At 39.6% G+C, this 13,647-nt stretch overlaps 1 protein-coding gene and 1 non-coding gene across 3 annotated transcripts in view; one reads left to right on the top strand and one right to left on the bottom strand.

Moving 5' to 3' along the window:
* Erlin1 (ER lipid raft associated 1) overlaps positions 1–13,647 on the bottom strand; it is a 37,528-nt gene that overhangs the window by 12,873 nt on the left and 11,008 nt on the right. For both annotated transcript variants that reach the window (XM_052713134.1, XM_052713135.1), the window contains exons 6-9: positions 12,814–12,939; positions 10,317–10,390; positions 3,272–3,330; positions 1,648–1,739 (exon numbers count right to left, since the gene is read on the bottom strand). In XM_052713134.1, coding sequence (XP_052569094.1) covers positions 1,648–1,739; positions 3,272–3,330; positions 10,317–10,390; positions 12,814–12,939 — 351 coding nt within the window. The remainder of the gene's footprint in view (positions 1–1,647; positions 1,740–3,271; positions 3,331–10,316; positions 10,391–12,813; positions 12,940–13,647) is intronic.
* On the top strand, positions 5,329–5,435 carry LOC128095738 (U6 spliceosomal RNA). Its single transcript, XR_008213350.1, has one exon. It is a non-coding gene; the product is annotated as a U6 spliceosomal RNA (small nuclear RNA).

The following is a 13,647-nucleotide window of genomic DNA, read 5'->3' as shown; positions in this document are numbered from 1 at the left end:
TTAAAAAGACATTTCTCATAAATAGAAATATGAGATTTGTAAGACTCAGTATCAATTATTTCCATTTTCTCCAAATCAGTGTACATTCAATGTAATTCCAACAAAAATCCAGACAGAGTATTTTACAGAATTGAGCTAGTCCTTGTAGTCTCATAGCTGAATATAGGGCCTAGTATAGTCCAAGCTAACAGCAGGAATAGTTAAGAACAGTCAACAATTACAGCCAACAGGAACAGCTAAGGAAAACCTCCAGATAGCATGAGGAACAGGAAAGCCACAGAACAAGGAGTTAAAACAAAACAGAGATCTTAGGATCAGAACAAATTAGATGTAATATCTTACTGTATAACATAAATGACATTCAAAAAGTGGAAATAAAGAACTACTCAATAGTATGAGATAACTGGATTGCCATTTGGAAAAAGTAAAGACGAATCTCTGTCACATTAAACATTAACATAAATCCCTTATGGATTAAAGGTTCATACACAAAGAAGCAGAAATTTAAACATTTTGAATAAAATTGATACCTGTGGAGGCAAAATAACTTGTAAACAAGATAAGGCACAAACCACTGGATTTTTGATGAACTAGACTATGTGAAAATCAAATTTATATACCTCAAAGATATCTCAGTTCAAAGATAAGCCACAAATCAAGAAAAGATAATTTGCAATGCATAAATATGGGGAAGGATCAGTACTCAAAATATATAAAGAACACCATAAACCAGCTCAAAAAAAGCAGTCAAATAACTGGTTTAAAATACTAGAAGGGTAATAGACCTTAAGGGGAAAAAAACCCCAATAAACAATTTTACCACTAATCAGGACTATTAAAACTGAAAGTATGTGATACTCTGTCCATCACCGAACTGACACGAATGTTTGTCATCTTGTAACTCCAAGAGGTGAGGAGGACATGGAGAAAGGAGAATGCATTACAGCAGCAGAGAAACCAGAACTCAATGCTGAAGACAGGGAGAGGAGAACAGTTTGGCACCAAGAGAAACCTGATCATATGCATACATTGTGACTCGGCAGTTCTGCTCTGTGGAATGTTCTCTACAACAACCTACTCCAAAGTACCTTTTTTCCTTGAATTACAATCTAGTAGGAGCCAACAGATTACAAACTACAATAAAAATGAATTATTAGAAAAGTGAAATTTAAAACAAAACATAAAATTATAAGCTCTAAAATTACTAGATTCAAGAAACAAAAAAACTGTGCGAAGATGCTTTAAGAACGTCTTAAGTTCTCTCAGTAGACAGGCACTGTCCCACGCCCCCATGCTGACCCAAGTTATCTAGGAAAACTCCTGCATGTGTGCACAGAGACGCTGGAAAGGACAGTCACACAGCGGTCTACAGCAAGAACAAACTAGAAAGGAACTCTTCCGCAGGAGTTCACAAGAATGAAATTATACTACAGACTGAAAAGTAACTAGGCTAGGCTTCATAACCTACTAGCTTCACTTACTTTTAAAGGTTTAAGGACATCTGGATATACAATGAAGTTTCCAGAATTCTCCACTACACATAATGCTGTCTTGAGTCCCCTCTTTATCCAACAAGAAACTGATAAACAACAGGACCAAGTCACAGTAGCTATAGTCAGAGATACTGATCACAGAGAAATCAAGTACCTATAACCGCCCTTTTCCTCTCGGTCTCAGCTTCCTTCTCCACAACCTTCTGTTTCTGTGCAGCTATAAGCAGCTTTGTTTTCTCTGCCTCCCTGCGAAGTAAAACATCATACAAATCAGAAGAGGTGCTGTCTCTCCCTTCCCTCCCTCTCCCCTCTGTGCGGTACTGGGGATAAAGCACAGTAACATGCAGCTTTGAGAGTGTAGCTCAAGCTTCTCGTGTGTGGCCTTTTGAATAAGGACAGAGAGGGGAGAGAAGGGGGAAAGGAGACAGGTGGGACAACGAGAGGTGGAGAGGGAAGGGGAGAACCCACATAATTCACTGATTAGTAGAAGCAATCATATCTAAAGTTTAAGACTTCCTGATCCTTGGATAACATTTCTATTAGCAGCTCAGATTCATAACCTACCTCCCAGCTTGATACGTTATGCTTTGTACTCTTAAGTACAGCTCTACAATGAAACAGGAGAGACAAACTGCACAACAGAAGACAGACTAGGAACAAAAAGGACTCAGGTTTACTACACCACAGAGCAGCATCATTATTCCTCTGGACCCTGAATCTATACACCTGCTATATTGTGTGTGTGTGTGTGTGTGTGTGTGTGTGTGTGTGTGTGTGTGTGTGTGCATGTATGTACTAACATGCTTGTGTGTGCCCTGGGGACTGAACTCAGGCTTGTGTATGTCAGGTAAACAGGCACTTTGCCACAGTCACATCCCCAGCCCTCATCTATTGTATTCCTGGTTTTTGTAGATATTTTAAATTTAGCATCATCTCTTATTTCTTCTCAAAAGCCAAAATTTCTAAAGATGTTTGTCTCTTCTTTTCACCCTGAGAATATTGCTGTTTCAAATATTTTAAGTATTATCATAAAGAGATCCTCTAAAACACTTAGAAACTAATCCTGTATCAGGTAAATAACTTCTTTCTAGCCAGTTCTGGAGACATAAAAAAGAAAAATACCCTGAAGACAACTCAAACTCAGGCAAGATCTCTCTACAGGCAATGTGTAAAGACCCAGATTTGATTATCACACACACACACACACAAAAATCCCTAAGCTTTATACCAAGTTAAGTATCCATTCATTTAAAAAAAAAAAAAAAAAAGGCCCCTTTAAAAAAATGTGTATGGGTGTTTTGCCTGCCTTCTTGTCTGTGTACCATATATTTGCGGTGCCCATAGAGGCCAGAAGAGGGCGTTGGATCCCCGGGACTGGGCAGCCAGTGCTCTGAACTGCTGAGTCATCCCCCATTCTTACCATTATATAATAAGGTAACAAAAAAGGCGTTCTTTTCAACATTAACAGGCTTCCCTGTTTTATTAATATTTCATTCAAGGCTCTATTCATAAATAGATTATAGCTCCTTGTGTCTCAGCAATTATTTCACAGCAAACTGCATCTTTGAGTACTGTTCTGGAAATGTCCATACATAAAGAGAAATCTAGTAAGTATTTACTGGGCATTATGATACAAAAGGTAACATTACTAAAGTACAGAAAACAGCTATTTATCCAATCCCAGATTGAGCATTTCCTTCCACGTTTTCCCTAGACTGCTATATTAATATGTAAATAGCTCTAAAAAGAAATATTAGGAGCCCATGAGTGTTACTCACATTAACTCAAAATTTCTTCTTATGGCTTCTGGGATTTTGGGTTTTGTAACACGCACAGCCTTAAAAAAAAAAAAAAAAAGTTAAAATATATATGATAAATAAGTCTTCAAACCAGACATGGTAGCACACATATAATCCAAGCCCTTAGAAGATGAAGGCAGAAGGATCAGGAGGGAGTTCAAGGTCAGACTGGGCTACACAGGCAGACCTACCAAAAAACAACAAAACTCCAGAGGCAACGACAAGGCTTTAACCATACCTCCTAAAGATGAGCTCCTCAGATCACACTAGCTTAAATAACACTAATTTACGTAGGGATCCCACTAGCAAATCTACTTTGTATGCTGTCAGACCAAGAGTCAAAGATAACGACCTGCTTACTTAAGTGGGGTCTGACCTCAAGAGAAAACCACCTTACTCATGGAGGAAATAAACCAGTTTTCCTTAGGAGACTGTTTACAAAGCTCTGTAGTTGGGTAATTTTGCTTTCCATTTCAAATTTGCAAACAAAGAAAAACAAGTCAGTCAAAGGAGCAAGGTTGAGAGGTAAATTATGTCAAAGGCACATGAAAATTCCAATCGGCATGTGTAACTAAATACTGTGTCCGGCAAGCAAATGATCATCACTTTCTAAAGTTGTAATCTGTTGGTACTAGGTGTAAATGCAGCTCGAAGCTTTAGGACAGTGGCTCTCAATCTGTGTGTGGGTTGTGATATCTTTAAGGGTCACATATCAGATATCCTGCATATTTGTGATTCGTAACAGTAGCAAAGTTATGGAGTAGCAATGAAATTATTTTATGGTTGGGGTCACTACAACATGAGGAACTGTATAAGGGGTCATGACATTATTAAGGTTGAGAACCACTGCTTTAGGATAATAAATAGCAACTCAGAGCTTGCCTTCTTTCTTTCTAGATCCCATTTAGAACAAAGTTTACCTGTATTTGTAGACAGTCTTCACTGATTCTTTGTTGTTCTAATCAAGGTGAACTTTGGTCTGATTAACAGTGTCTACTTGGAATGTGCTGCTTTTGAAGGCTGACTTTCCTACACTAAGAACTTATCTCTGGAAGCTTTTGTATTTACTAACTAAACATCCTGCACCCACCACTGATACTGCATACTCGTAAGTCACGATTTAATCTCCCTTTGAAAACTGGCTAAATGTTTAAGTAACAAAGCATTTAAGAACATGAATCTTATTATTATTATTATTATTTTTTTTTTTTTTTGGTTTTTCGAGACAGGGTTTCTCTGTGTAGCTTTGCGCCTTTCCTGGATCTCGCTCTGTAGCCTAGGCTGGCCTCGAACTCACAGAGATCCTCCTGGCTCTGACTCCCCAGTGCTGGGATTAAAGGCATGCGCCACCACCACTATTTTTTTTTTTAACTTTCAAAACTTCCAATTTTTTGAAAGACATTTTTACACTTACTGCTGAGTCATTTCACCAGCCCCTAACTTTCAACAATCCTTTCTTTCCCAATTCACTCAGGGTTAAATTTTTTTTTTAACCCTGTCTACAGAAAAAAACAAAACAAAACAACAACAAAAACACTCCATCAGTATCTAAGCTGGTGGTACAGACCAAGTAAAGACTGTTTATTTTAAAAGACTAGGGGGAAAACCCATAAGTATTTGCTTAAGTATTTTATAAAATGGAGGAATTCTTTATTGTAGAAAAAAAAATCACAAAGGGATTTTTAGTCCCTAAAAAACAGCATCATGGGTTGGATTCTCAATACCATAAAAACAGAAACAGCATTTGTCACACTTTTGATGACCTAAAAACCTCCACCTCTGAGGCCTGGAGAGATGTTCAATGGTTAAGAGATGCAGAGGACCCAGGTTTGATTCCCAGTACACACACAGGGATTCAGAACTGGCAGTAACTCCGGTTCCAAGGCATCCAGAAGTCCTCATTGTGGTGCATAGACATACATGTTGGCAAAACACCCAAATACATAAATAATTTCTTTAATTATAAAAACACATAACCCAACCTTTGCATGGCCTTAGAAGAAAACCACTCATTTCCTCATTTAAAAACAAAACTAGTGCTCACTTTGGCAGAACATATACTAAAATTGGAACGATACTGAGAAGATTAGCATGGCCCCTGCGCAAGGATGACCCGCAAATTAAAAAAAAAAAAAAAAAAACAAAACACCAAAACTAAAGGGGCTGGAGAGATGGCTCAGCAGTTAGGAGCACTGGCTGCTCTTCCAGAAGACCTGGGTTCAATTTCTAGTGTGGTGATAGATTGTGTACCCTAATAAAATTTGCCTAAAGATCTGAGGACAGAACAAGCCACTAGATTAAACATAGAGGCCAGGCAGTGGTGGCACATGCCTTTAATCCTAGCACTTGGGAAGCAGAGATCCATCTGGATCTCTGTTGAGTTCAAAGCCACCCTGGACTACCTGAGATTGACTCAGTCTAGGAGAGAAACAGAGCCAGGCAGTGGTGGCACATATTGTTAATCCCAATACTTGGGAGTCACACGCCTTTAATCCCAGGCACTTGAAATTTCACACCTTTAATCCCAGTATTTGGGAAGCACACATGCCATTAATCCCAGCATGCCACTGTGTGTCACTGCAAAGGTGTGTGGGTTCACATGGATTTGTGGAATGGAAGACTCAGGGGCACCTTAAGAATGGATCTAGCCTTTTATGGCTGCAGGGGGAGGGGGGGTCTAGCCTCGAAGGACTGAAGCATTTTCCCTTCACCTAGGGCAATTTTACTTCTCTCCAATACAGTTTAGCCAGTTAATTTCCATATGCTCAAAACAACCTGAAAGGAGCTCCCAACAATACAATGCCAAGTGCAAATTCCTCGATTTCTCAGGTACCATGGTTTTCTGGGTTTCCTGAACCAAGTTTTGCATAGGACTTTGTATCCTTGGGAGACTCTGAGACAAGATTCACATAGAGGGCAAAAAGGGAAACAAAAGGTGTCTTGCTAAACAAAAGACGGATTAGGGCTAGGTGCTACTCTCTGGAGCCAGGCTAGGTGCAGTTCAGCAGGAATGCAGCCACAGATTCCCCTTCATATATGTATATCAATTATCTTGAAGGTTATGCAGCCTCACAGTAAATATAGCCTTCTTTCTATCTATATGTCTTACAATATTACGTAGGAAGGAAGTGATGGCTGGGTGGGAAAGGTATATAAGGTGTGAGGCGATGGGAACTAAAATCTTCTCAGGCTGAGGAGTCCTAGAGGTAAGACGTGGCAGTGGCTTGTTCCTTTGTCTCTCTGATCTTCAGGCAAATTTATTAGGGTACACAGTATATCACCACATCCCAGCACCTACATGTCAGTTCACAACTGTCTATAACTCCAGTTCCAGGGGATCTGACATCAACACACCAATGTACATAAAATAAAGTTGTATTTAATAAACAAGCAAAAAAACCTAAAGACCAAACAAACACCACCTCTCTTCTCTGCTCAACCTTCACCACTTACTGGTGGAAACCCCTCAAAAAAAACAGGATGAAGGCAAGCAACTTCTTCAGTCTGTGAAAACTCACAAGTTTCCTACTATATTTGACTGCACCTGTCTTTGGGAGAAGTACAGGTATTTTGGGTTAAGCAACATCTGCTTTGGTTGAGTTCCTTATTTTATTCTTGCTTAGAGGGCTCAGAGAGATAGTCTAAGGTAGTGGTTCTCAACATGTGGGTCGAGACCCCTTTGGGGTTGCATATCAGAGATTTACATTACTATTCCTAACAGTAGCACAATTACAATTATGAAGTGGCAATGAAATAATTTTATTTTTTGGTTGGGGGGTCATCACTACATGAGGAACTGTGTTAAAGGGTCACTGGCATTAAGAAGGTTGAGAAGTGCCGGGCGGTGGTGGCGCATGCCTTTAATCCCAGCACTCGGGAGGCAGAGGCAGGCGGATCTCTGTGAGTTCGAGGCCAGCCTGGGCTACCAAGTGAGTTCCAGGAAAGGCGCAAAGCTACTCAGAGAAACCCTGTCTCGAAAAACCAAAAAAAAAAAAAAAAAAAAGAAGGTTGAGAAGCACCCATGACCTTGGGCTATAGGCCTGAAGGAGGCGGTGCTTCTGGCCAACGTACTTGATCTCTCTCTCTTTTTTTTTTTTTTTTTTGGTTTTTTCAAGACAGGGTTTCTCTGTGTAGTTTTGGTGCCTGTCCTGGAACTCTCTTTGTATACCAGGCTGGCCTCGAACTCACAGAGATCCGCCTGGCTCTGCCTCCTGAGTGCTGGGATTAAAGGCATGCGCCACTGTACTTGACCTCTTAAAAGGAGAGAAGAGAGGGGTCACATGTTTCCTTCTTCCTTTTTTATTTTATCCTGGTGACTGGCTGTGTAGCCCAAGGTCATGGGCGCAGCAAATACTACTACACACTGGTCTAAGGGGACCTACAGTTTCTGCCTAGGAAGGGCAGCTTGGTTCTTGGTGGCTGTCTCTCTCTCCCTCCTTATACAATATACTTAGGAACAGGGAAGTTTTTCATTGACTTCATAATTGTCAAACACTTTAGTAACAGCTCCTCAAAAATGCCTTAGAGGCCAATGCCCCTCAGAGCAGGGGTCACAGCTCCTAGTGAATGGGCTTCTTATCTGACTTCTGTAGCAGCTCCTTGGCTTTAGAAAAAACGTCTACATCCAAAGACCCCCCAGTACACCAATAATAGGGAAAGATGAGCAATATGTAGGACACAGTGCTACTTGGATGATACACCCTTCTGAGAATAAGGGCCTCAGACAAGGCATTCTGGTTCTGATTCAGCCAGGAAACAATGCACGGTGAACTGTTCCAAATCCTCCTTATTGGAATTGGTTTCCTGGGTCCTGAACATTATGAACAGTTGAGAAGGACATCTTGTCTGGCTCACTTAGACAAAACTCCATGGCCAGGATGAACCAAACCATTTGATGTCTGCAGAATGCAAAATGTTACCCAGGCTGGGCAAATATAGATAGCCAGTCTTTGGATGCTAAAGCAGAACTCATAAATCCATGATATGAGTCTTGACCAGAATGACAACCACTTTAACATCTTTCATACCATGATTTGGGTCCGTGAGAAGATCTGTTGCAAAGATGGATAAAACTGTGCTTCTTTTACAAGAAATCCTATTAGCTTTGCAAATACGGTTTCTCAAACTTTCCAGTGAGATAATTCTTCTCCCTCTCACCAAGGCCAACGGCATATTACCCACTGTGATTTTGTTCCTCTGGATGTAGAATGGGTGCTTGGGGGCTTAGTGGGGAGGAAAGTGGAATGCTAGGCCTCTCTTTAGACTGCCTGGGTCTTCTTGGCCCTGCTGGGCTACAAGGGGTGGCTGCAGAGGTGGACAATGAACTGCATAGGTCCTTTTTAGGTACCCATAGGTCACCCAAACCCATGGCAAACCTTGCTGAGCTCCAGTCTAGAGATTAGTAAGGTACAAAAAGTAAGGTGGCTGAGATGCATCCTGTGAAGGATTCCATGGATTGCTCACTGAGAGAATTAACATTGTGGAAATGGCTGTGTAACTAAATCATCTACAGATTTAAAGCAGTGCCTAAATTTCATATGGAAGAAATATCCACCCACCTCCCTTCCCGCCACCACCAACCAAAGGAATTATTAGTAGAAACAACAAAGCTGAGTTTGTGTTTAAAAATATCCAGAACTTATGCAGAAACACTATACATCAGTAAGAAAAAGAAAATCCACCAGAAAAATGAGCAAAGGATGTGAAGCAGACACTAGCCGAAGTTGACTATTGAAAAATATCAAAAGATGTTTAACTTCATTACATATAACCAAAGAAATGCAAGTCAAAGGGAGAGAACCACTCATTTATCTACATGGAGAGAGCCTGCATATTTCATTGAACCCAATGCTAGTGACTGTATCATAGGAACACTGATGATAATGATGTGTATGTGTGCAATCTCCTTGAAAGACAATTTGTACATAAGGAGAATGTGTCATGGTTCATTATACTAATGCTGATTAATAAAAAACTGGGAACAGAAAAATGGCTAAGTAATATGAGGGAAGGAATTCTATGTAGCTACTAAGATTTCAGCTGCATCTGAGTAACATCATGCCTGGCATGAAATATTTTTCTCCTTTTTTTCATGTAAATTTAATGAACATGTCAGGATTACCCTAGAACCTTAATTGAAATAAAGTCCTTAGGCATGCTCTCTTGAAATAGCCTCTTGCTGTGGGATGTTCTGTATGTTAAATGTGTTGCTCTGATTGGTTAATAAATAAAACACTGATTGGCCAGTAGCCAGGCAGGAAGTATAGGCAGGACAAGGAGAGAGGAGAATGCCGGGAAGTGGAAGGCTGAGGCAGAGAGACGCTGCCGCCGCCATGAGAAGCAGATGTTAAGGTACCGGTAAGCCACGAGCCACATGGCAACTTATAGACTAATAGATGTGGGTTAATTTAAGATGTAAGAACTAGATAGCTAGAAGCCTGAGCCATTAGGTCAAATAGTTTATAAGTAATATAAGTCTCTGTATGTTTACTTGGTTGGGTCTGAGCGGCTGCGGGACTGGCGGGTGAGAGAGATTTGTCCTGACTGTGGGCCAGGCAGGACCAGAAAAACTTTAGCTACAGCCTCTTATTCTTATAACACTCTAATAGCAATCACTGCCCCATGGATTACCTGTCAACTAATACTCTGTGACATCTACTTCGTCTAGAACTGTTGTTTAGTTCTTCAATTTGAACTCCCTTTTCATGTTATTGAAGGCAATGTAGACTTTTATAATGGTTAATAACCATTACTATGTTTAAAAAGAACGCATACTTAGTTGAAATATAAACTTAGTTCTTCATAAGAGCTTTGGATTATCCTCCTAAAAATTGACCATAAAATACCATTCAGCATGCTTCTCATTTTCACAAGGATGTAAAGTCACCATAGTGATTTGATTAAGGAACTGCATAACCAATCACATGAAAGCATTGAACTGGAAGCTCTAGAAACCCGCCCCCCCCCCCCCCCCCCCCCCCCCCCCCCCCGCCCCCAGAATGTCCCTAGAAATTTCTGAGCTTACCTGAATAGTGAGACCTGGGGCCATGACATTTAAATCCTTCTGCAATGCCTGCTTCAGGTTTTCATCTATTTGATCTGTTTTTGAAGCCAAGAACAACAAATCTCATGATATTTGGTTATTTTTAATTAACACCAAAACAAAACCAGTCAGGAGAGACATTGATTCTAGTCTTACTCTTTCACAGAGCTTAAACAATTTGATAAATAAATAAATAAAGTATATATCAAGTATAAGTGAGATGAATACAAAGCAGTTTTCTTTTTGAGAAATAACCTATAAAGGAAGAAATATGACAAACAGCCATTTGAGGTTTACCTGCCAAAATGTTTATTCAGTAAGTCCAATTTAACTTTGGATCAATGCATTTACTGGATAACTTATACTTTTACCAGATTAATAATCATTGGCTAAAAGCAGTTTTTGAATAAATGAAGAAGTCTTTAATTTGTTAACGCATGCCTTATTCCTTTTATAAAAGCTCAGACTGGTCTAAACTTACAATCCCCTTAGTTTCCTAGGTGCTGGGATTATAGATATACCACCACATCTGGCCTATATATCTTTCTTGATTCTCAAAATAAACTTTTAGTAAATCTTTACCCAAATAACTAAATGTCTTTTCTGTTGATTATCACCTTCCTATCACTTTGGACTTAAAACAAGAATTTAGAAAGAGAGGCAAGTCTTTGAAACAAAGGTAAGTTAGACCATAAGGAAGCTGTAACCTGACTTGATCTTACAATGGTTCAATTTTTAATCACCTCAATGGTAGTTTCACCATTACTAAAGCAGCCAGTGATGTGATAAGTCTGGCATTGCAGCAGTTGTCAATTATCAAAAGCGAGCATTTAGTTTAATTACAGTTTATTTTGTGTGTTGTTGGTTCTTTCCTTCCGATACGGGGAGTCTGGGGATTGAACTGAGATCATCAGGTTTGACTGCAAGTCCCTTTACTCACTGAGCCATCTGGTCAGTCCGTCAACTGGTAAACTTTATGTTGATTAGCCATTCCCATACCTCATGCAGAGAAATAAACTACGAATTCCAGGAAGGAGAGGTGAACACCAAAGGTGACAAACCCCAGTTCCCTGTCAGACCTTTCATTATCTCAAGTGAAAACTTTTACAGAAGAAAGGTAACACAGCAGGCCTGGGACTGTAGCCCTTTGTACTTGGAAGTTTGGATCTGGGCAGGACTTTCAACACCATGCCAGAACTGGTAAAAGGTGCCACACTGTGCCTGTTTATACAAAGTGGTTCACGCTGAGCACTGGCTTTCCTCAGGGAACCTAGACGTTTGCTATGTGGTTGGCAGAGGGTGTCTATATGACCAACCTCCAGTGAAATTGCTAGGTGCTGAGCAGCTAATGAGTTTGCCCGGCAGTCAACACTTTACATGTGCTTGTACCTTGTGACTAAGGGAGTTAAGCACAGCCCGTGTGACCCCAATAGGAAAGGATTCTATATGTGGTTTTCTTTTGACTTCACCATTATAACCTTTTACTTTTGCTAGTTTTTAATCTACATCCTTTATGTGTAATAAAGTGAATACAACTACATGCCGGGTCCTGCCTGTCCTCCTAACAAATCCTGAATCCCAAATGCATGGAAGTGGATCTTAAGAAACACTCCTGTCTTAGTGTCTATTGAGGTAATAAAACACCATGACCCAAAGCAACTTGAGAAGCAAAGAGTTACTTCACCTCACAGATTACAGCCTATCACTAAGGAAGTCAAGGCAGGGCAAGAACCCGGAGGCAGTAATGGAAGCAGAAGCTACAAAAGAACACTGCTTAGTGGCTGGCTCAGTTTGCTTTTATATAGCACTCAGGACCTTGAGCCCAGGAGTGGCACCACCCACAGTGAGCTGTGCCCCCTCACATCAATCATCAATCAAGAAAATACTCCACAGGCCTGTTCACAGGCCAATCTGGTGGGGGCATTTTCTTAACTGAGGCCCCCTTTCCCAAATGACTCTAACTTGTGTCAAGTTGATTATACAACTAGGCAGCACACTCCCAAACATATACTTCTAAGCTTCAACAAAATATAGTGAAAACAGAATATAGCATGTGAATAAAGATTTTCTAATTCCTACCAAGTTATAAAAGAAATTATTTAAGTGGAGCATGGTGGTACATGCCTTTAATCCCAGCACTTGGGAAGCAGAAGCAGGCTTATCTCTGTAAGTTTGAGGTCAGTCTGGGCTGTACAGTAAGACACTATCTCAGAAAAATAAAATAAAAATAAAAAATAAAAAAATGAGAGCGAGAGGGAGACAGAGAGAGAGAGAGAGAGAGAGAGAGAGAGAGAGAAGAAAAAGAAAAACAAATTATCACTAGATAAAAACAGAGTATTTTAAAGATGCTTGCTCTATTAAAAATTCAGAGAAAATGCTCAAATGGCCCAAGGTTTACTAACATTACAGCATTAATACTTAAGTTAATAAGATTTCTAATCACTGTCTACTTATACATTTAAAACAAATTAATACTTACCAAATAATTCTATGTAAACTTCTTGAAGTGTGTGGGCACTACAAAACTGGTTCAGCTCATGGTGGATTTTATTGAAGATTAAAGTCTTGTCATAATCTGCAGTGTAGTTCCTCACAATGTCAAACACTGAAGGAGATTATAACCCATGTTTGTGTCACTCAACAATGACCCAAGTATCTTCAAATTCAGCAATGATAATGTTAAAGTGGTGTATTATCCATGAGGAAAAGTATCAACAAAATAGTGAAAACGTAAAGCGCAACTCACAGACCTTACACTTCTTGGGCTCAATTTAACATTTCCTTACATTCATAACATTAATAGAAGATCTCAAATTCTATACTAAGGAAAAGATAGATTGTCAACACTAAGGAAGAACTGAAAAGCAGGAAAGTACAAGCAATTATTGCAAAGCAAAACTTTACTCAAGAGATAACTGAAGGACAGCAAGAGTAAAAGCTGCTGTAAATATAAACATATGTGATTTAAAATATATAAAAATATGTGTATAATTTTTTAAAAGGTGATTTTTACTTGAGCAGACCTTATGGAGACCAGTATGGAGATTTTTAACTGCCACAGAACTCAGCTGTCCCACTCCTTAGGTATATTCCTGAAGGACTCGACTTCAACTTCCATACTTATTGTTGTACTATTCACAACAGTCAGAAAATGGATCTAGTCTAGGTATCTATCAACAGATAAATGGATTTTTTAAAGTGTAGTAAATATACACAATAGAATTTTATATAGCTATGAATTAAAATGAAATCATGACATTTTCATAATGGATGGAACTGGAAACCACTAGTTAAGTGAAACAAGCCAGATTCA

Source organism: Peromyscus californicus, unplaced genomic scaffold (genome assembly GCF_007827085.1).
Source record: "Peromyscus californicus insignis strain IS unplaced genomic scaffold, ASM782708v3 Scaffold_4__1_contigs__length_199733344, whole genome shotgun sequence".
Classification (NCBI taxonomy): domain Eukaryota; kingdom Metazoa; phylum Chordata; class Mammalia; order Rodentia; family Cricetidae; genus Peromyscus; species Peromyscus californicus.
The sequence above is the reverse complement of the archived record's forward strand: the minus strand, read 5'-3'. Positions and strand labels throughout refer to the sequence as shown.